This window comes from Capsella rubella, unplaced genomic scaffold, assembly GCF_000375325.1.
Source record: "Capsella rubella cultivar Monte Gargano unplaced genomic scaffold, Caprub1_0 scaffold_8, whole genome shotgun sequence".
Taxonomy (NCBI): Eukaryota; Viridiplantae; Streptophyta; class Magnoliopsida; order Brassicales; family Brassicaceae; genus Capsella; species Capsella rubella.
The window spans coordinates 11,909,502-11,931,019 of record NW_006238916.1 but is presented as its reverse complement, the minus strand read 5'-3'; the positions used below and the strand labels follow the sequence as shown (position 1 = coordinate 11,931,019).

General features: G+C 37.8%; 4 protein-coding genes and 1 pseudogene across 7 annotated transcripts; 1 reads left to right on the top strand and 4 right to left on the bottom strand.

Moving 5' to 3' along the window:
• Positions 1-20: 20 nt before the first annotated feature.
• LOC17874906 (DNA polymerase delta catalytic subunit) lies at positions 21-7,739 on the bottom strand. Of its 2 annotated transcripts, XM_023780596.1 has the most exons (30): positions 7,328-7,739; positions 7,124-7,234; positions 6,917-7,023; positions 6,666-6,825; positions 6,390-6,585; positions 6,160-6,295; positions 5,935-6,072; positions 5,648-5,725; positions 5,438-5,529; positions 5,219-5,285; positions 5,077-5,148; positions 4,912-4,998; positions 4,201-4,320; positions 4,019-4,117; positions 3,807-3,914; positions 3,609-3,704; positions 3,438-3,503; positions 3,284-3,340; positions 3,069-3,156; positions 2,910-2,989; positions 2,706-2,819; positions 2,429-2,543; positions 2,182-2,354; positions 1,978-2,049; positions 1,552-1,626; positions 1,371-1,460; positions 1,125-1,285; positions 842-909; positions 399-486; positions 21-294 (listed from the first exon to the last, which is right to left on the bottom strand). In XM_023780596.1, exons 1-30 carry the CDS (start codon positions 7,611-7,613, stop codon positions 207-209), a joined length of 3,288 nt encoding a protein of 1,095 aa, XP_023636364.1. In that variant the 5' UTR covers positions 7,614-7,739; the 3' UTR covers positions 21-206. The 2 variants fall into 2 exon arrangements, with proteins under 2 accessions (XP_023636364.1, XP_023636370.1); XM_023780602.1 differs by lacking the exon at positions 5,935-6,072.
• A 1,141-nt stretch (positions 7,740-8,880) lies between these two features.
• LOC17875194 (protein CHROMATIN REMODELING 24) lies at positions 8,881-15,558 on the top strand. Its single transcript, XM_006279861.2, has 22 exons — positions 8,881-9,167; positions 9,261-9,392; positions 9,609-10,582; positions 10,661-10,791; positions 10,873-10,927; positions 11,189-11,317; positions 11,492-11,599; positions 11,701-11,756; positions 11,833-11,923; positions 12,321-12,452; positions 12,525-12,602; positions 12,848-13,057; positions 13,144-13,215; positions 13,315-13,395; positions 13,502-13,620; positions 13,969-14,080; positions 14,183-14,251; positions 14,348-14,442; positions 14,531-14,662; positions 14,757-14,822; positions 14,908-15,043; positions 15,131-15,558. The coding sequence occupies exons 1-22, from the start codon at positions 9,050-9,052 to the stop codon at positions 15,299-15,301; spliced, it is 3,267 nt and encodes a 1,088-aa protein (XP_006279923.1). The 5' UTR covers positions 8,881-9,049; the 3' UTR covers positions 15,302-15,558.
• Positions 15,559-16,192: 634 nt separating this feature from the next.
• LOC17874933 lies at positions 16,193-17,031 on the bottom strand (annotated as a pseudogene).
• Positions 17,032-17,739: 708 nt separating this feature from the next.
• Positions 17,740-18,725, bottom strand: LOC111830993. 2 transcript variants are annotated; one of them, XM_023784270.1, is made up of 3 exons: positions 18,403-18,688; positions 18,188-18,293; positions 17,740-18,098 (listed from the first exon to the last, which is right to left on the bottom strand). In XM_023784270.1, the coding sequence occupies exons 1-3, from the start codon at positions 18,510-18,512 to the stop codon at positions 18,084-18,086; spliced, it is 231 nt and encodes a 76-aa protein (XP_023640038.1). In that variant the 5' UTR covers positions 18,513-18,688; the 3' UTR covers positions 17,740-18,083. The 2 variants fall into 2 exon arrangements, with proteins under 2 accessions (XP_023640038.1, XP_023640035.1); XM_023784267.1 differs by having other exon boundaries at positions 17,740-18,293; positions 18,403-18,725.
• A 101-nt stretch (positions 18,726-18,826) lies between these two features.
• LOC17875809 (farnesylcysteine lyase) lies at positions 18,827-21,335 on the bottom strand. Of its 2 annotated transcripts, XM_023784260.1 has the most exons (6): positions 21,248-21,335; positions 20,515-21,179; positions 20,129-20,302; positions 19,614-19,973; positions 19,351-19,526; positions 18,827-19,264 (listed from the first exon to the last, which is right to left on the bottom strand). In XM_023784260.1, exons 2-6 carry the CDS (start codon positions 21,046-21,048, stop codon positions 19,006-19,008), a joined length of 1,503 nt encoding a protein of 500 aa, XP_023640028.1. In that variant the 5' UTR covers positions 21,049-21,179; positions 21,248-21,335; the 3' UTR covers positions 18,827-19,005. The 2 variants fall into 2 exon arrangements, with proteins under 2 accessions (XP_023640028.1, XP_023640026.1); XM_023784258.1 differs by having other exon boundaries at positions 20,515-21,265.
• Between the last annotated feature and the right edge of the window lie 183 nt (positions 21,336-21,518).

Genomic DNA, 21,518 nt, shown 5'->3' with positions numbered 1-21,518 from the left:
CCTGCCGAAACAAGAATATATGCAAGAAGAGTAATCTTTCTGTATTAATCAAAAGCTTAAGTACAAAGAAGCAAAAAGTTTCCGTTTTATAACATCCCGAAGCCGATCTATTATGACCTACAAGTTCTAATTCAAACGGTAGTTTTAACAGCAAAGAAACCAATAGAAAAAAAAAGAAGATCTAAAAACAACCTTAAATACACATATTAGAAGCTCCAACGGTCGAGCTGTTGCCTGGCCACAGCCATGTCTTTTTGTGCTTTCATTCTCCGGTAAAATATAGGACAATCTCGACTGTAAAGACCAACACGAAATCCAATAAAGTTGGATCAGAACCTATTTACCTATTGAAAGAAAAGTCTTTTGAATATAGATATCAAAAAGATATAAAAGCAAACCTGGTGCATAAGACATCTTGATGGAGAGAGCCTTGACACTCCTGGCACTGTGTCCACAGCCTCCCAAAAACTTCTTCTAGGTCCGCCACTATATTTTCACAAAATGTTAAGCGACATTATTATGTGAGAGTAATAAACTTACTTTTTGCCCAAAAAAAAAATAAAATAAATAAACTTACTTATCCATCAAACTTTCTTATAAACGTTTATGTTGTTATAATGATAAAATTGTAAAAAAAAAAACATTTTCGATGATGGTTTATAATGATAAAAAAATGTAAAAAAACATTTTCGATAATGGTTTATAACAATATAAAACAAAAATAATTTTTAAGGAAAAATATATTAATAAAATTATAAAATATTACAGCGTAGCGTGGGTATTTATCTAGTATTCCTAATCGATCAAGAAGTCTATAGAAAAGGGAATAACGGTAGCATACCGTGAGACACGTTTTTGCAGTACAATTCGGCTTCTCTTCCCTTGCAACTTGCACATAGTGTTCCATTGCTGGTTGAAGTTAAAGCGAAAATTGATTAGCAGATCCCATATATGGAATCATAAACGAGACTGTAAGAACAAACAACCAAATGATAAGGAACTTGGAAGACATAGAAACAAATACAGATTAGGAACCGAGAATCCAGGATAGTATAACTTGCAGAATCCTAATATATTTCAAAACCGAACATGAATAATAACATAGGCAAGGAAACGAAGATTACCTGATCGGAACTTTGCAGCCAACACAGCTCAGTTGTTTCTTAGCAAATTTCATTATGCCGCTGTTCGAAGGAGTAGTAATTGATATTGACCTCGTGTGACTTCCATGGAGAAGTTCCTTGCTAGCATTTTTCAAGACTGGCTCAAAAATCCTAAGCAGCGGCTGAAAACAACATCTGCTTTAACCTCCAATTACCAGGATAGAGAGTATAGAATCAACTTATAGACAAACCCCACTTCGTACTGACCTTGCTTATCTGATTCTCCAAGTAGTAATTTGGGTCAATAGGGATGTTATTCTGCAGCACGTAGATCGGATCCTCTGACCGTTCATAAGCCTTTTTGACATTAAAATGAGATAAGCTCCGTAAATGACTATGACCTCAACATCTTGTGGAAAAGATAGATTAAGGTTGACATGAACACTACCTTGGCACCTTTAGCAGCTTTTATGATAACATATGGTACTCGATCCCCAACGTTTGGCGCTGTAGCAGCATCTCTCTGTTACAATAGATCTCAGCTTTAGATCAAGCTTTGTAAAAAATCTTATATCCACGAAAAGAATGCATATTAACAAAAATCCCTGCACTTGTGCAGCTCTTAAATGGCCACCAAAAATAATTGTTATACAAGCCAAAAAAATAAAATAATAATCTAACTGCTTATCACTTCCAGTTCAACTTCTCAGTTTGAGGGTGTCCATGCGATGCTGGAACTAGATTAAAGGAATGAAAATTTCTTAGAACTTTTTGTACATGTTTCTTTACAAACGAAAACGGTCAAGAGTTATCTTAAGTTGTAATAAAATGCTTAATCATGCAAATGATAAAAAAAAAAAAGAGAACCACAAACCTTACGCATACGTTCAGCAAGTTCACCATGAGCTGATTTAACTTCATAATCATCTCCTGCTTTCGTTAGACCCTATATGATTTGAGAAACACATCAGGAGCATTATAAGTTAATTTTCGTTTTAGTTTCACCGATGGCTTTAGTCATGACCATACACTTTCAAGCGATACAAACATCACAAGATAAGAAATCAAGCAATATTACCTTAGTAATCACCAAAAGTGATAAATCGATACGGTTCATCAGAAGATCCGAAATGGTTTTCTTAACAAACTCAGCTGCACCTGGAACATCTCTATCAATAAGTATTTTGTTAAGACTCTCAGTCACAAGGTTCTTAACCAGTAAACAATTATCCCTTCGTACTGTCTCGATTCCTGCAAGAGACAGTCATGTTTATATTTAGTCAGAAATTGAATACGAGAGAAGCAGTGAAATTAAATTTTTTTACCTTTGGTGTCCATTTTGTCAAATTTTTGAGGATTTGTCCACAGCAAACCAGCATACCTCTTCTTGTTAATCAGAAGATACGGGAAGTAAACCTTTTCAAACTCCAATTTGATGGGCTTTATGAAATCATACACAATAAAGAATCAGTGAACGATTCAGCCTGTTGTTTGTTTTCAAGAAATCCCATGATCTTGCAACTAAATCACATGGTCTTGCAACTCTACCCCAAGGATTAGGGAGAAGTTTAAGATATGCTCCTAGCATATAAGTTTACTTACTTTTATGAAAGTTCCGCTAATATGTTCTGCAGCTTCTCTCCCCAAGGTCATTGCAGTTTCTACATCCGGTACTCCAAATTGCACCATGACTGAATCTGTGTCTCCATAAATAACCTAATACATCATTTTCCATCAAATTTAGTAAATACAAGAACAAACTTATGCTTCACCCAGTCTTGAGAACATCGAGTAATGAAAATGTACCTCTGCATTGTGTTCATACCCTCCCAGTGTTGTGAATTTATCTTCCACAAGTTTCTTTGTTTGTTCAATCATCTCACGGCCTTTAAAAACATGCAAATCCATCAGAGCAAACCTAAAATGATGTGTCTAGAAAAGTTGCAGTGCTCACAAAAGAATTACCGTAGCTAGTTACACTTGAGGATATTTCCAAGCATGGTAACTGCCCAATAGTGGCTCCCGTAAACCCGTAGACTGAATTTGCACTTATCTGAGACAACAATACAAAACAAAATATAAGATAGCAATTCAAGGGAAAATATTGTTCATAATTTTCAAAATATAAAAATCGTTTTGCTGAATAACCAAGTTAAATAAACTGGCAGTAAGAAGTTCACCTTCAACGCCAACTGTCTACCATCTAAAACAGCCTTTTCAAGGGGATCCTTAGCCTCCTAAATTAGACAATAACAGTTTCACTAATACTAGTTAAAGGCTGTATACAGGAAGCACATACTGCAAAAGTTTCTTCAGAATAAAATGTTAAGTTACCTTTAAATCTGCTTTGGCTCTTTTACGGGCAGTAAGAAGCTCTTCAAGAATTTCTGGAAGTATACCCTGAAATGAATTATTAATAGTGTTTACAAACTGCTGTATTTCCTGAAAGATCTGCAACATAATTTGAAGTACTTGAAGATAATCAATTCAACTAAACACGGCAACCTTTTGCAAACTTTGCTTAACAAATGTTTCCCCTGACGGAGTTTTAGTGACATGTTCAGGTAGAAGATTCAGTTTGCGTACATCTTCAGGTGTCACCTTCAAAGACAAACGTGGAAATAATTCTCTCAAATTAATAAGGTGTATAAATCATAGATGAAAAATAAATAGAATTAACAATGAAAATATCAAAAGAATTACCAAAGTGCAGTAGCAAAGATTATATGCCATCATAATTGACGGGTATAGTGAAGCAAAATCCAAAGTTGCAATTGGTTTTTCATAGAAACCTGTCCTTGCTTCTAAGACCTGAATATCATTTGAAACATCCAAAACAACAGACATGTCAAAACAGTGCAACTATTACAAAGGAGAGACGAAAAAAGAAACGTTCTCATATAGCACCAACTTACAGTTGCGCCTTCATAAGTTCCTTGTTCAGACCCTGATTGTTTAGCATTCGGAAGAACCATATTCCTCTGTTTGGCTTTCCTAAGAAGCTGAGATAAAACCTAGAAGAAATATATTGACACAAAATATCAGCCACCTTAGTAAACTGAAACACATATCCAAAAAATTATTACTTGAGAAATACTTTAATACTCTGTCCTCTGGCAAGAAGAAAGGAAATAGGGACACCAGTTACACGAGCCATCTCAACATAATTATATATAAACATCAGTTTGTCCAGAAGCCTCTGAGGGAGGTATGCATCCTGTAACAGCAAAGAGGAACATGGTGAAGTTGCACCTTCTTATAATTTTCAGTAGGCTAACGATTAATAGAGGGAGGAAAAGTTAGTGACTAAACATCCTTCCACAATTCCTTCCAACACACATTATTCCACGTGTCATTAATATCGCTAGCAATTGTCAAAAGTCCTTCAAGCCTACCTCATATCCAGGGACCAGGGTGCTCAAAAAACTCATGACTAGACACAGTGGATATAAATATAATTTCTATAAACCCAAATGCCATCAGCAATTCAAGGGTTAGGTAAGGATATTTACAATGTGCATATCTACAAGGGTTCCTCTTGCCACACGTACACGTACACAGATATTTACAATGTGCATATCTACAAGGGTTCCTTGTACACAGATATCTACAAGGGTTCCTCTTGCCACACGTACACATCAATGTTCATTTTTACACTAGGAAGGGTCGGACTTGGGAAAACATGCAATAGGACATGTAGGTAGTCATACAAGCCTGATAGCTAGATAGAAAATCTTAAACTTATCCAATAACAGGCAATGCAACAGGACATAGGCAGCAATACTCCAGAATAAACAAATGTAGGTACCTTCAAACAATAAACAGCAAGACGCCTCCTGGTTTCTGCATTTCCATTCTGGAGATCAGTTATTATAGAATGGTGGACATCCTCTTTCTGATAAACAAAATCAGCTTAGCCACATAGAACAAAATAAATAACCTGAAATTCTAAGCATAAATCACTCAGTTTCACCTGCTCGGAAAGAAAGTGAGCTGATACAGAATTCAGCGAATAAGAACTTAATTTGTGGTCTCTATGTATTGCCTGCAATAATGAAAACAAAAATTAAGTTGATGTTACAAACAACCAAAATAAATTTGTCAAGGACAGAAACCTGAATAAGGTCAAACTGAAATCTTCCTTCAATTGTGGTCTCTTTACTTTCCCTTATTCCTTGTTGTCTGAAACAGGAAACATATTACTATGGGAAGCCATATAATATCATAACATGCGAGGTTAGAAAACTCATGAGCTACAAAAAGCATGAAGTATAACAAAAAAAATAAAGGAGAAACTGATGGCAGTTAGCAAGCACCAGTTACTCCCACATCACCTTGATGAAAATGTTGAGTCCCTGACCCGGACCCTGCTGTTCTTTACACGACCAAGGAGAGGAAATTCATCTATTCCTAGTGTTGCAGCTCTCTGAAAATCAGAAAACAGCATATTTTTTAGGTGCCATACAGCCCAGATGAAAAGCACGTTTCTGCGAACCAGAGGTGATAATGATCCGTCAATAAAAGTAAAGTTAATGTTCAAGTACCTCAATCAGATAAGGTAAATCGAATTTGCAGATGTTATAACCAATGATGATATCAGGATCAACATCACGAATCAAATCCTGCAGCCAATACATCAGCAGAACACATGCTTCATTAAGCCCATAACAATATTGCAGTAGCAACATAAAGTATACTAATACTTTCACTGAGTCCTCCCGGATTATGAACTGTATAAAGCTTACTTTTGCAAGCTAAGATGCCAAATAACAGATAAAGAGAAAGTATTGCACATATAAAAATGAAACACGATAGGAGGCAAAAACAATACCCTCCAAGCTAGTAAGACCTCTCTTTCTGTTTCAAAAGACATAACATCTACGCCTACGATTGGAGCACATGACTTAAGAGTCATGACATTGCGTACAAATGGGTGATCCTCTCCCTGAAGAGTAACAAGATTCGCTATCTAGAAAAGCAATAAGAATCTTGTTTCAAGAGGAATGAGAACAGAAGTAACAAATAGGGATATTAAAATATAACAAAATCAGCTAACCTGGATTACAGGATCATGCTTAGCCTCCGGAAAGTGTCCTTTACGACCTGCGCACTCAATATCAAAACTTAGTACACGGAATGGAGCCATTTTTGAGTATTCACCTTCTGCAGCATGACTGATTAGATCTGAGTACCTAAAACCCGTGTTAAAGAAAGTAATGACATAAAAAGAATATGTTACAAGATAAACATATTCTTGCTCAAGAAAAGAAATTCAGATAAGGATACAGGCAATGGAACTCCAACTGGCAGTATGACAAAGTTCTTGCATTCTTCTTATATTTCCCAGTAGGTACTTCAATCCAATTTCCACCGACAATATCACAATCAACCATGAAACGGAGAACGAAAAGAATATTGCTCTCATATGTTTGGAAGCTCTTCATACCCAATCCATCAATTTGTAAGCCTCTATCAAGGATACCTACCATTTAAATCATTGCAATGAAAAAATCAGTAAGGGAGAAAGTAGACCCATAAAGCACAAGCATTTGGGAGTCATACCGCGACAGCTAGCCACCATAGTCGGCAATGCAACTGTAATCTTCAGAAAAGTTTGGGATTTTTGCTGTTGGTAATACATAATGCTTCTTTTTTGCACCATTTCTATACGACGGACAAATTTCGGGACCTTGGCATTTTTATTTGACTCCCTCATCCTTCCCTGAATGATTCAGATGAGCTTTAAAAACAAAACTAGGGAGGTAAAAAGAACAAAATTCTCAGAGATCTATTTAGCCTGCATAAGTAAAAACCTCAAGAGTCTGATGGAAATTAGAAATATCGTCAGGCCCCATTCCAGGAGGACAAGCAATGTAGAAGTAGGGCTCAAATCCATGGACAAAGCAACACACACTGTTACCTGACAACATACCACAAATGTAAGCTCGAAATCCAACGAAATCGTTCCCCATGTCAGTGTGTTTTCAACAAAAAAGCAAAAACGAGCTGAAAACACTAACCTTCTTTGGTAACCCCAAACATCCTAATGATTGGAGCTTGCCCTGAAGAAGCCGGTAACAGCTCCTTATGAGACTCCGAAATTATAGAGTCAATCTCCAATTGTTGGAAAACTAACAAATCGAAAACATGAATCAAAGTGTTGAGCAATTTCCATCAATCACAAGATGAAGAAACCCTTGAGAGAAATTAAGACAGCACTCAACTGATACTTTGCGAATTTGAGAGATAAGCGGGGGAGAGCGGAGGTCGAGCCCAAGCGGACGAACGCGATTCACGCTCCTCAATATCACGGAGAATTAGGGATTCTTCGTCCTCGTCGCCGTACAAGAGAGCTTCGTCCAGAAACACGTCCTCTTCGACCATAAAATCATCCTCTAGGGTTCCGATGGCCGGAGATGGTGTTGAATTAGCAGTGGCTCGATGCTTCACCGGCGGTGGGGTATTTGACGGAGGCGGTCGCTTTCTGGAATTGCCGCCGCCTCTATTCATGTCTATGGGTGAGCGGGAAAGGAAGAAGAACGTGTGAATGTGTGAGCTCTCGTGGAGGTCGGAGAGAAAAAGAAGAAAAAAGTGAGTTTAGAGAGTATAGAGACACTACTGTTGTAATTCCCGCCATTTTTAAGGGTTTTGCTATTTTAGAGACTATGATGAAGATCTTTTTTTTTTTGGGGAAATTTGCTCAAGTCTCTTCAAATTTGTGTTTGTGGTTGTAATTATTTTTAATTTGATACTTGAATCTATATTATATGATGAGTGATGACCAATGTTAAGTGCTTCTACAGCTGTACATGAAATATGAAGTTCTTTAAAAATAAAATTAAAAAGCATACGGCTAACGGGGAGCTCCTATCGAGATATATAAAACTGAATCGTTTGTTCATTGTGTAATCTTGTGTCTTCAACCTTCTCCAGGGATCATGAAAGACACATTTCAATACGGTTTGACTCAGAGACGACTTTGGAATTGCTAACAAGGTTGCTGCGACAAATTCATAGTGGAGTTTGGTTTTATGCCAGAAAGCACGATTAGAACATATCTCTCAGATCGAGACGGATTTGTTATGTGGTTTTTAACACAAGCCAACTCCACTATGAATTGTCGAGATGAAATGAGAGTAATGCTTCTCGAATGTGAACTTTTCCAATTTTTATGTCCTTGCCGAAGGTAGTGTGTGCTCCAAATCTCTCTCTCTCTCGTACTTTGGATACGCTCGTACGTACTAGTACTATGATTAATCATAAGAAGGAATAAGCTCTCATCTGAAGCCATGCATGCATTCTCAAAAACTTTTGCAACAACATCTCTAGTCTCTCTACTGATGGAAATAGTAGATAAGAGAGCAATGCGGAAACCGTACGCGGAATGCCACACACACTCGAGCTCGTCTCCCTTTACTCCTCGAATTCAACTTCAAACTGTCATGTTTGGTTCCAGTCATTACAAGTCTCTCTTTCAGCTTTTATGTAGTAGAATGATTCTTTACAAGTTATTTTTTTTTTTTTTGAATCATTCAAACGAAATTAATGCACTACTCTATAAGCTTGTAATTCATATCGTCTAATATTAACATTTTAGCAAACAAATTTCCCTTTTTCTTCTTGTGACACCAACAAAACCACAGAAAATATGACAATTTCCAAACATAATATAATGTGTTTGAAAAAAAAAGAAATAATAATAATATTTTGTTGACACGAAAAGAAACAAAATAAAAAAATATACTTTTTTTTAGGTTAAATGAATCAGAGGGGGAGAGAGAGATAGAGAGAGCCATTTGTATCGGAACTGAGAAAATCTTCAAATTTCAAAAAATCAAAAGAAAGGCGGGATTCCAAACAGCCTCTTCGTCTTCTTATTCTCTCAGTCTTCTCTCGATCGTCGGTAAACGCAAAACTCATCTCGCTCCGGATAACAGTGTCAACCAATGGCGGAAAATGCTAATACTGCCAGCCATAGAAGAAAACCTCAGAGCTTGAACGATCGACACTACAGTATCCTCATGGATCTTTCTGCGCCTCCTAAACCTCCTTCCTCTTCTTCCCGTACCGCTATTTCTCCTCTGTTGTCTGCTCTGTGGTTTCGGATTCGTATCCGTCTTTTGATTATTGACTTTTTTTTTCTTCTGGGGTTCTCAGATGGAGAAGTTGAAGAAACGAAGAAGTCCATGATTAAGCTTGCTGGAAGGCGTCGTCTCTGCAAGGCCTTGCCAAAGGAAGACGTATCTGATGGAGATGACGATTCTGATTTGGTCGATTTCGATTCCCCAGGTTGTCCTGACTTTTTTACCTGATTTGTAGGGTTTTTGTCACCCATCTCTCTCCGTTTACAGATATATGAGTATTGATTTATTTCAGTTTTGTTTCTACTAGCTTACTTTGAAATTAGGGTTTTCGAAATCTGGGTTTAATAGTTCTGTTGTTTGATTTTCCGTATCTTACCGTTGTTTACTCGAATGTGTTTGTCTTGCACAATGTTTGAATCAGTTAAAGGGGAGTCATCACTCGAGAGCGCTGGAGCTGGGAACATACTCACATCTTTGGATAAATCAGATGAAGCTAAGACAGAGATTGCTGACGAGCCTAATTTTTCCATAATCACAGACTTTGCTTCGCCCTCACCTCAGTTGAAGCAAAAAGAGGAAATACAAGATGCTGGAGGAAGGAACGAGATCATGGATATTTTGGATGACCTGACCTCTAAGCTTGGGACGATGTCCATTCAGAAGAAGAAAGTTAACCAAAGCAACGATTTTGATGCCGGTGGAATTAAGAGCCAGGTTGATAATCTTGATTTTGAGGATGCCGAATCCTCATTTTCCTTGATATCAGATCTATCCAAGTTCTCGTCAGATAGTCTCAAGGACAAGCAAGGCAATGCTGGTATTACCATCCGGGAACAGATAACTAGTAATGAGTTTTCAAGCGAATGGGAAGACAGAGTTTCGAATGTTGGAAAGCAAAATTCATTTTCTGTACAGCACTTTGACGATAAGTCTGAAGATAATAGGCAGGGATACAACCTTGACCTTGGGAAGGGAAAAGGCAAGGAAGTCGACCAAATTCCGAAGACTACTAGACATATAGAGGTAAGTGAAAAGCTAAGAACAGTCGGACGGTCGAATGCTGACAAACTAAGAGACTTAGACGAGGATGATGATGATGATGACTGTGTCATTTTGACTGGGAAAAAAGCGGTTGAAATGAAAATCCATCCTGAAAAGCCTAAGAAGCCAGCTCAGTCTCACAACATAAAAAGACATGGTAGTGATGAGAGACTGTTGGATGATAAAGAGTCTATCACTTTAACTAGCCTCAAGTTGTCTTACACATTGCCTGGAAAGATTGCAACAATGTTATATCCACATCAGAGGGAAGGGTTGAAGTGGCTTTGGTCATTGCATACACAAGAGAAAGGTGGAATACTTGGAGATGATATGGGTTTAGGTAAAACTATGCAGGTAAGGAAATCTGCGACCTGCACCTTTTTTTTTGTTAACACTACTGTATCTTTGATTTTAGTTTTGTTTGCATTGCAGATTTGTAGTTTTCTTGCTGGTCTGTTCCACTCCAAACTGATCAAGCGTGCTCTGGTAGTGGCCCCAAAAACCCTGCTTCCTCACTGGATGAAAGAATTAGCTACCGTGGGACTTTCACGAATGACTAGGGAGTAAGAGCAAATTTATTTGATTGTTATACTATACTGATTTTAAATATAGTGATACTAATAGTCTTTCTTTCCCTTTTACAGATACTATGGCACTTCGACGAAAGCCCGGGAATATGATCTCCACCACGTTCTGCAGGTTCATGTTCTTTCTTCCATTGTTATTCTGGAAAATTTCACTGATATTAACTACATAGTTACAATTCATTACATTTTGGCTTTACTTGTGACCTGTTACCCTTTCCTGTAGTAAATCATTTTTATCTGTATAGAAGCATAATTTCATATTGCTTTTGAAGGATTAAACTGATAAATAATATATCATTTTGTCCAGAGTTGAATGGTAATTGTTTTGAGAAATGGTACGGGTTCCCAACCTGGATGTCTCTAACTTTTGCAGGGTAAAGGTGTTCTTCTAACAACCTATGATATCGTACGAAACAATACAAAGGCTTTGCAAGGTGACGACCATTATACTGATGAGGATGACGAAGATGGAATCAAATGGGATTACATGATTCTGGACGAGGTAAACACATATCAACCTCTTATTATTTGTAAGACCTCTGACTCGCTGCACTAATAGTTGGTGTAATGTGTATGCATTATGATCTATCAAGCGCTGAGATGTTACCATTATTGTAGGTTATGAATTTTTTTCCAAACCGATATCAATATGATGTATTTCCTCTTACACTTCTAGGGACATCTTATTAAGAACCCCAACACACAAAGGGCCAAGAGTTTGCTTGAGATCCCAAGTTCTCACCGTATAATAATAAGTGGTACACCAATCCAAAACAATCTCAAGGTATCGTCTATGGCATTTGACGCAGGTCCATATATTTTCAGTAATTAATTATTCTTGCAATTCTAATGCTGCCTATTGAATTCCATCATCATATTTTATAGGAACTGTGGGCTCTTTTTAACTTCAGCTGCCCTGGGCTACTCGGTGACAAGAATTGGTAAACATCTCCTCCTTACAATGATGTCAGAGTACGTTTACCAGCTTTGTATTACTAAGTCTTTAAGCTTAAACAGGTTTAAGCAGAATTATGAGCATTACATTATTCGTGGAACTGACAAAAATGCTACTGATAGAGAACAGAGGATAGGCTCAACAGTAGCAAAGGTGAGAGGATTCAGTTCAAATATGCTTGAGTGGCTATTATTTTTGTACTGTAGCTGAAAGAAGTTTTTATTAGGTTTTGAAATTTTTCCTCGTATCCTGGCATGTCTTTTTGAATCTAGCTCTATTCTATGATTACTATTGATTATCATAAATATAGTAAGAAATGAAACTATAGATTATCACATACCATGCTTACAATCTGGGATGCATCGTATGAGGTTGCAAACTGTTTGCAATATAGCCGTATAACAGTTTAGGTATGCGTGTGCAAGCTTACTTGCCCCTAAGAAGAAAAAAGCTATCTATTTGCTTGTGACATATGCTGCTCCAGTCTGTAGGCTGTAGATCTTACAATTCTTTTTTTTTCTTTTTTTGGTGTTTTCTCCTTGATTGATAGAACTTGAGGGAGCATATTCAACCTTTCTTCTTGCGGCGCCTTAAGAGTGAAGTCTTTGGTGATGATGGTGCAACCTCCAAACTTTCAAAGAAAGACGAAATTGTTGTATGGCTACGGTTAACAGCTTGTCAGGTGCAACCCTTAAACAGTCGTTGATAATGTTCTCAGTCTTATGAAATTACTGATACGTACTTGTTGTTGCAGAGACAATTATATGAAGCTTTCTTAAACAGTGAAATTGTTCTTTCAGCTTTTGATGGTTCACCTCTAGCAGCTCTAACGGTAACTTGAAGCTCTCTTCTTGTTTTTTGTTTGTTTCATCAAGTGTGTGTGTCCATGTGTTGGTTAAATAACCGTAGACTCAGTTCCACATCTTTATACACTTTGCTTAGTTCTCTTTAGGATATATGTTACATGGAAAGTGGGTTCCTTTACTCTGTTTATATACACGTCAAGCATATAATTCCTGTTCAAAATCTTGTCTGTTCATATCTGGCAGCTCACAGTTATTGTTTGTTATGTAACAGATTCTGAAGAAAATATGTGACCACCCGCTTCTCTTGACTAAGAGGGCAGCTGAGGATGTCCTAGAAGGAATGGAATCAACATTAACACAAGAAGAAGCAGGCGTGGCTGAGAGATTGGCAATGCATATAGCAGACAATGTGGATACAGATGATTTTCAGACCAAGAATGACAGCATCTCTTGCAAATTGTCATTCATCATGTCACTACTGGTTAGAACGCATTTACGGTTCATTATTGATATTAACTTTGACGTTTGTCTGTTTGACTGACATCCTTTCTATACATTGGTACTCAGGAAAATTTAATTCCAGAAGGGCACCGTGTTCTAATCTTCTCCCAGACACGCAAGATGCTTAATCTCATTCAGGTTTTGCTACTAACTTCTAACTTTACCAATTACCCCCTCCCCCAAAGTTTTTTTTTTAATATCGATGGATTCTTTATGTGTTATGCTTGGAATTTTCAGGATTCTCTTACCTCAAACGGTTATAGTTTCTTGCGAATTGATGGTACTACAAAAGCCCCTGACAGATTGAAGACTGTTGAAGTGGGTTTTCTTTTTTTTGACACATTACATTTCAATTTTTCCTAAGTTTGTTGTTTTCTCTAGCCTTCATGCTAACAGTTCTATGAAACCCTTAATATTCCTCTAGGAATTTCAAGGAGGTCAGGTGGCTCCTATATTTCTCTTGACTTCTCAAGTTGGTGGTCTCGGCCTTACTCTGACTAAGGCAGACCGTGTGATTGTGGTTGACCCTGCCTGGAACCCGAGGTGCTTACTTCTGTTGACTATTCTTTCAACAGCCTAAGTCTAAACGTTAAGAAAATTATATTGTTATTTACTTTATCAAATCAACATCTCTATCTTGTTGAAGGTCAATTTTGCTTCCTGTTGAAGCAGCACAATTTTGCTTCCTGTTGTAGTTAGATGCTTATTGCCGGATCTCTATTAGGATATTAGTTGTATATGATGCAAAACTTGTGCTGTGATTTCTATCCTATATCTCTTGCTTGCGAAACTTGATGTAGTCTAAAACCAGTGTTGGAAGAATGAAGGGCTGTTAATATTTTTGGTTTCTTGAAAGTACTTTGATGACTTGATTTTCTGTTATCTATGCAGCACGGACAACCAAAGCGTTGATCGAGCATATAGAATTGGGCAGACGAAGGATGTCATTGTGTATAGGTTAATGACCTCAGCAACTGTTGAAGAAAAGATATACAGAAAACAGGTCTGTGACATATTTTTGTTCCTCAGTAAGTGTCATAGCTAACTGATTTTGATATATATGATTATTTGTATGATACGATCCCCTCGGTATGTGCTTTTTTAGGTATACAAGGGAGGATTGTTTAAAACTGCAACTGAGCATAAAGAACAAATCCGCTACTTCAGCCAGCAGGTCCAATCTCAATTCTGCTGTAAATGGCAGTTTAAGTGCTTTCTAGTTTTTCTTTATTAGTTTATAATTGTATATACCAAATGATATCACTCTTAGGACCTTCGAGAACTTTTCAGTCTTCCGAAAGGAGGCTTTGATGTTTCACCTACACAACAACAACTATACGAAGAGCACTATAACCAGATCAAACTGTAAGCAAACACTGAATTCTGAGCAAAAACTGTGTCATGATGCTTTATTTCTAATATTTTTTTCACTCATCTATGTTTATTTTTACAGAGATGAAACTCTAGAATCCCATGTGAAGTTTCTTGAAACTCTTGGCATCGCTGGAGTTAGCCATCACAGCTTACTTTTCTCCAAGACTGCTCCAATTCAAGCTATACAGAAAGATGAAGAAGAAGAAATAAGGTGACTCCATGTCTCCAAACCAGCTGTTTAGTTACAAAGCACTTTTCCTTCATCTTTAAATCCCAGTTTCTGATTCGTTCTTCAACTTAAAAAGGAGAGGAACGACAGCGTTCTTGGGACGCCCATCATCAAGTATTTCCCAAGACACTGTAATCAATGGGTAATACCACCAACAGCCTTTTGTCAAATTTATGTATAGTTTTATTGTGTAATCTCTAATCGATTTGGAAAACACTTCCTGGCAGGGCTGACTATGCTTTCAAGCCAAAGGATGTAAATTTGGGTAAGACAATAAACATTTCCCCAATCGACGAGAAGGAATTGTCGGAAAGCGAAATTAAAGCAAGACTCAGTCGTTTATCGATGCTACTCAAAAACAAGGTAATGACATCAATTCATTGTAACATCCAGAAAGCTTTAGGCATTATCTCTAGGTCTCTGTTTTGAGTTCCATTCTCCATCTCATAGAGTACGGTATCAAGGCTACCTGATGGAGGGGCAAAAATCCAGAAGCAGATTGCTCAATTGACTCGAGAACTGGAAGACTCAAAAGCAGCAAAAGGGATCAATACGCCTCAAGTTATTGACTTGGAGTTGGAGGATATAAGTCAAAAGATGCACAGAGGATTGAATCTGTAGAGTAAGACACAAGTCAAGATGCAAGAAATGCCGAGAACCATCATGGCAACACTTGGGCTCTTTTTTGTTTGTTCCTTGTCTAGTTTGGTTTTTGTTGAATTGACAAGTCAGTTACCTTATGACTTGCTGCAAAGAAGATCAACGCTACTACTACTACTACTACTAACTAAGGAGTGTGCTAACTGCTAAGCCAGATTTTATCTTTTAATCTGAAACCCATAAACTCTAATCAGTAAAATGAAGATTTAAGCACAAAATTGTCGTCTTTGATTTTGCTCGCTCCTTTTAACAACAAAGACAACTGGTGTCGATTTCAATGCTCTCTATTATACTTGAGTCACAGTAGGAGATTCCTATGTCAAAGATTTGGGTTTAAATCTCTCCTAGTCTCCTTCACCACCACCCAACAAGAGAGTACAAATCGTTTCATTGAAAATTCCAAGCAACTTTCTTGAAGCTGTGGAGGGACTCCAATGGGACACTCTCTACTTCTCTTCGATCATCTTATAATTCGTCTCTACCGGTCTCCTCCTCCATTTACATTTCAGACTACTTCTTAATAACACCAATTGAACGAATCGGAAACAACTTGTCAAACTATTTTATGACAAATTGTTTCTGGATGGTGGAAACAAAAGATGGAGTTGGTGCCAACAGAGAGGAGGAAGAAGATTAAAGAGAAGCTTGGGATACAACAGGTTGGATGACTTCACCAAGAGAGGCTTTGGCTTTGATGTTTCACATACACGGCAAAAAATTACAGGCAGAGAGCACTATAATTAACAAAACTCGAATTGTCCTGATGGTTTTGTTATTCATATATATTGGTGGATTCACTTATGTATACTGATATCTTGATCAAATCAATCAATCAATCACTAACCATTTGCGTCAATGCTGAAACTAAAAGTTTTTGCTTATGAGACACATATATTTGAAGTCCCAGTTTTTGTTTATGACACACTAAAAGAAAGAGAGCTTAGTAACTTTCTCCCCAGTAGCTCCACTTCTTTGCAGGCTTTGCTGATGCAAAGCATAGAGTGTCTTTTCTTAGTTCAGGCTGCTCAAGGGGAGTATACACAGAGTCTTTGCTCCTCCTGCTCCTGTTTCTTCACTTCTGGTACGCTTCTTCACATCCTTCTCCACTTCAACATGGTCACACCACGGAGCTAGAATCAGTTTGTTTTGGCTCAAAGCTCCCACAAATTCATCCCAAGTTTCAACCTTTTGAGTACATTCTTCCACCTTTTCATTTGCCACATCATAGAGGTTTCTCTGGATTTTCTCCAGCAATTCCTTAACTTGTTCAATCATGTCCCCTCTCTTGACATCCATCTTTGCTCCAGTTTCACGCCTCACTATTCTCACCTGCTCTCAGAATCCAAGAAAAACCGTTAGCCTGCACACAGATTATGAGACATATTCTGATTAGTACAAGAAACTGACCTGATCATTGGCCAAATCTCTGGGTCCAATTTCAATTCTCAAAGGAACACCCTTTAGTCATTATCTGCATACTTCCAGCCGCAAGAATACAGTAGTTGTTGTGGGTATCTGCTTCAGCACAGATTCCAGCCTCGCGCAAGGTGGATTTAACAGCTTTACAAGCATCACAAAGTAGTTGGTCATCAGCAGCATCTTTTGAAGGGAACCTGAATCATAACAACTTTAACAGGTGCCACTTTTGGAGGGAATATTAAGCCTCCGTCATCTCCGTGAGTGATAACCATTACTCCAATCTATACATAATATATTTCATATCAAGTTTGATGATGATTAGAGAAATAATTAAAAAAAAAAAAAAAAAAAAAAAGTAAGAAATGATTTAAGATTCAATACTTACCGATCAGGTACATTCAGCCAAAAGTGTATTTTTCTTATCGATTTCTCATAAGCATACTAGCCAGAATCTGTGTATTATATGGGAGCCAACAGTTGCTTCTTCACCATTCTTTGGGGAGCCCTATAAAGTTTTGTCTGAAGAACACTAACTCGATCTTCGCCTCTTCGTCCCTGATCAGCCATTATATTTATATATATGTCGTCTACTGTTATGATCCGAAGAAGCAGAACAACTTTTGAAGAGTTGACGTCCAACCGGAAAAACTCAAGGGTTTTACCTTTATGAGTGTTCATGAATCATGACCATGTTGAGAATACAATGTGGTTGTAGGATTCGTTGTATAATTGTTTTGATTCAGAGCTACCTAGATCTTTCTTTTTTTCTTGTATTGATTCAGTACTTGGTTTATATATATGTGTACTGAATCAATACAACAATGATGACCTTAGCCACCCACAAAAAAAGAAAGAAAAAAAAAACAATTGGTTTATATATATGTGTGATTTTTTCCATCTTCTCAATCTCTAATCTGTGGTACCAAGTTCATTTCTATCAAAGTATCAGACGCATAAAAATGTCCCCCTAAAATCCATCATTGAACTAAAAAAAAGGTCTTAAGACATTCCCATAAATCACACATGCATAAATGAATCTTAGGCTCATGCCGCCGAAACTAAAAGCTATCAGCTCGCCTGGCTTGAGATTCTAACATTGTCCTAAACAACTTATATTTATTGGATATAAGTTCCAGAGCTCACAATAAAACAGGGACATGATCCTGTTTTTTTTCTTTTATAGCGGATTCAAAAGATAATCAGATAAATTAGGAAGCAAATAAGCCTTCCATTCATATGATCAAGTCTTGAAAACATTGAAGAGCACACAATTTACAATGGATCAGTCTCACAATTCGATTCCTTTTGAAAGCCGGACTCATAGTTACGTCATTTGCCACTGCAATTCATAGAAGGTAAATAAGCAAACTTTAACTTGATGATGATGATGATACACAATAATAAATAGAGGAAAAACAAGTATAAAACCTTGAGAACAGGCTCTCCTTTGTTAGTATTTGCAGACTGTTTAGCCATTTGCTGTAATTGAGCTTGTGCAGCTCTTCCAGCTGCAGACTTGTCAAATTGCTCTTTCCTGCGTTAAAAGTTCAATATCAAAATCCATATCAAAGTTTCAATTTTTTAAAGGATCCATTTTTCAGTAGAGACGATCCGAGATCAGAAGAGAAAAGAGAAAGAAATACCGTCGCTGGGCAGCCTCGGCGGCTCTGGCGCGAGCTTCGGCGGAGGCTTGTCTCTCTTCTTCCTTACGCTGTTGCTTTTGGGTTCCGTCGAAGCAGCTGAAGCAACCCATCTTCTCCGATCGAATAGAATTTGACCTCTTCTTCGCTTCTGATTTCTTACCAAAGAAGAAGAAGAAGAAGAAGACGCGTCTGCTCCTGAAAAAATGGCTTCTTTACGGGATTCTGTATTTTTATATACATTGATTATTGTAATTTATAAAACCGATTTATCGAATAACTAACCCGATTAAAGTAGATAAGGGAGGGATTAAATAAGAAAATATCTATAATATAATTATGTGATTGGAAAAAGCTGTGTAGCTTCCTCTGTTGTTGTCGTAATAAAAGATTCCTAACTTCCTCTGTTTTTGTATGCGTCAATCTGTTAATCTCGAAAAGAATATAGCAAACATTATAACGTCTGATGAGTCTGATTTAGGAACTGGAAAAAAACAAACGACTGTTAAGGTTACAGTTTTTACAGCTTTTTGTGTCTATACACAACATCATATCCTTCTTCTAAGAACACAGTCGAAGTCCATGTTCATGTGGGAACTAAGTTGCTTATAAGTCTGAGTGCAGACCAGAACTACAACTTCTTTTTTCCGAGGGAGATGATGGTTCCTTTGTCATGTATCTGGCTATTATGAGTCTGGCAATGTTCTCACCAGCCACTGCACTTGTCTCCATTGTGCTTGCTGCGTTTTCAAAAGCATTAACATAGTACAAGTGATCATCATCTAATATGAATGGTGCGAAAACTTCAGGTGCGTGGTACTTGGGATATGCACCCCAGTCTATTCGAACGGTTTCGGTTCTTGTACTGTGAGGAAAGAAGAAAAATAAGTTTCTAAATGAATATGAAAAGATATTAGTAAATAACACTGACAGGGGTTGTGTTGTACCAACCTGAAGAGCTCATCAAGCAATGAATCTGATGCAGGTTGTCGTGTAAAGATCTTATATGTCATATCTGTGTCACTATATTTCCTTAGAATTGAGATGCATGAGAATGGAATTAAAGGATCTTCAACGGTTCCCACCAAAACTGGAACATCCGAAACTGATTTCATCCCAAAATATCCCTTTTCAGAGAGAAAACATCAGAAATTAGTTGGGAGCCAGAATCATGATCAGGTTAGAGATAAAACTCCTCTGTAAATGATACTTACTGGATTTAAAAGACCTCTCACGAATGTTGCGTGCGTGTGTTGCAATTCCCTCTTTGGAATTGAGATCGCGGGTGAGAACTGAATTTCCACCTCGTCTAATGGTGTGGCAACTACTGTGACATCGCACTTGAAGCTGTTTCCTTTTGTGGAGTTAAGCTCGTAATAGTTACCGAGGTGCGAAATGGATTCAATTCTCTCGTTCAGGTGTAATGTAACATCTGAATGATTAATCAGCTTTACAGCCATCTGCCAGTTTCCGCCTTCAACAGACCATAATCCCCCACCTGAACCCGCCAAGGAGACTGCACCTGCTAGTCCACTGATGAGTACACTCTGTCCGTAATTTATTCTTGTAATAACCTGTAGACAACAAAATAAACAAGAAAACTGTAACAGGAAGATATCTGGCGATGGTAGTTAGAGAGGATAGTGACATGTTGATATTAGAAATTAGTTACAGTAATTAACAAATTAGTCAGAAGAACACTTTTAGCTGAAATGGTAAGAAAGCTTACTGTAACCAGCTCGTTGACTAGTGAAGGAGAAAGCTGAGCCTCAGATAATTTCTCTTGTAGAGTGAGCTTTGTGAGATTGTACAAGCCGGACCATTTAAGCATCCCTTCCACATTGTCGAAGATTGGTCTTGACTCTAGGCTTTTATAGTACTTCAAAAAATTATCAACTGTATTCTACATACATAAAAATCTAACATCAGTCAACATATAAAAGAATCCACACCAAATCAAGTCACACGAAGTCATCCTCAAACTCACACAGAACTAACAAATCATTCCCAAGTAAAACACTTTACAACAACCAATTCCTCCTTGCCAACGTTTTCAGCATTTGTGTATTCATGATAGCCAAATCTGAAATCATCAAAGGTTATAGATTTAAATACCTCAATGAAGCTGCTCATTCTCAACAGTGAGAACCCATAACGCAAGAACAGGTAGAGATCATTCACCCAAGAGATGATCGTATCCGAAAACGGAAATTTGATACGGGAACCGAAGGTTTTGACGATAAACCTCTTCCCATCCCAGATTCCAATCGCTGAAGATTCTTCAATCGGCGTCGGCAATCGAACCGTCAGATTGAACCTCTCGACGAAATCCTTAACGTGATAGTTCTTCGGATGCAGAATCGAACCACCGGCTTCGAAAGTATCACCGGCGACAGTGACTGTCCTCATACGCCCACCGACAATCTCGTGACGCTCAAACATCAGGATCTTCGCTCCATCTAAGCCGGTGGAAACAGAGTAGTTGCGGAGGAAGTGAGCTACGGAGGAGCCTCCGATCCCACTCCCGACGATACATACGGTCGGCGGAGATTCATCCTCGACGCCACCGGTAAAATCGCCGGAGCAAAGTAGAAGAACCGGCGAGAAAAGAGCAAGGAGTAGAGAGATTGCTATCGGAGAATGGTTCATTTTTCGTCAACTCGTTGACTTTATCTATCTCTTACCGATTGTAAAATTACGACGAGGCCTCACTTTTAGTAGGCCTTGATCATCCTAATTAGAGGGAAGGAGCCTGAGAAGAAGTGGAGCATTTGCAAATTCTGGAAAAATAAAATAAAATTAAAGTTGTAAGCTTTATGCTAATCTGGTATTTGATTGGATAAAATACCTAGTTGATAGTTTCCTTGAGAAGATCTGCGTTGAGAGATGACACCATCTTCTATATATTTTGCTGGCAATCCTCACTTAAATTAAAAAATGTGGTAAATTTTGTTTCAGTTTCTTAAATTTGGGTATTCCTCAAAAGGAGAAAATATGGGCCGGGCCAAAAAAATATTAGCAGAACTATGGATCTCTACTTAAAAAATTGGCCCAGGCCAACAACAAAAAAAAGGTAGAACAATGGATCTCAATATGTATTTGTAATTCCTCGATTAGTC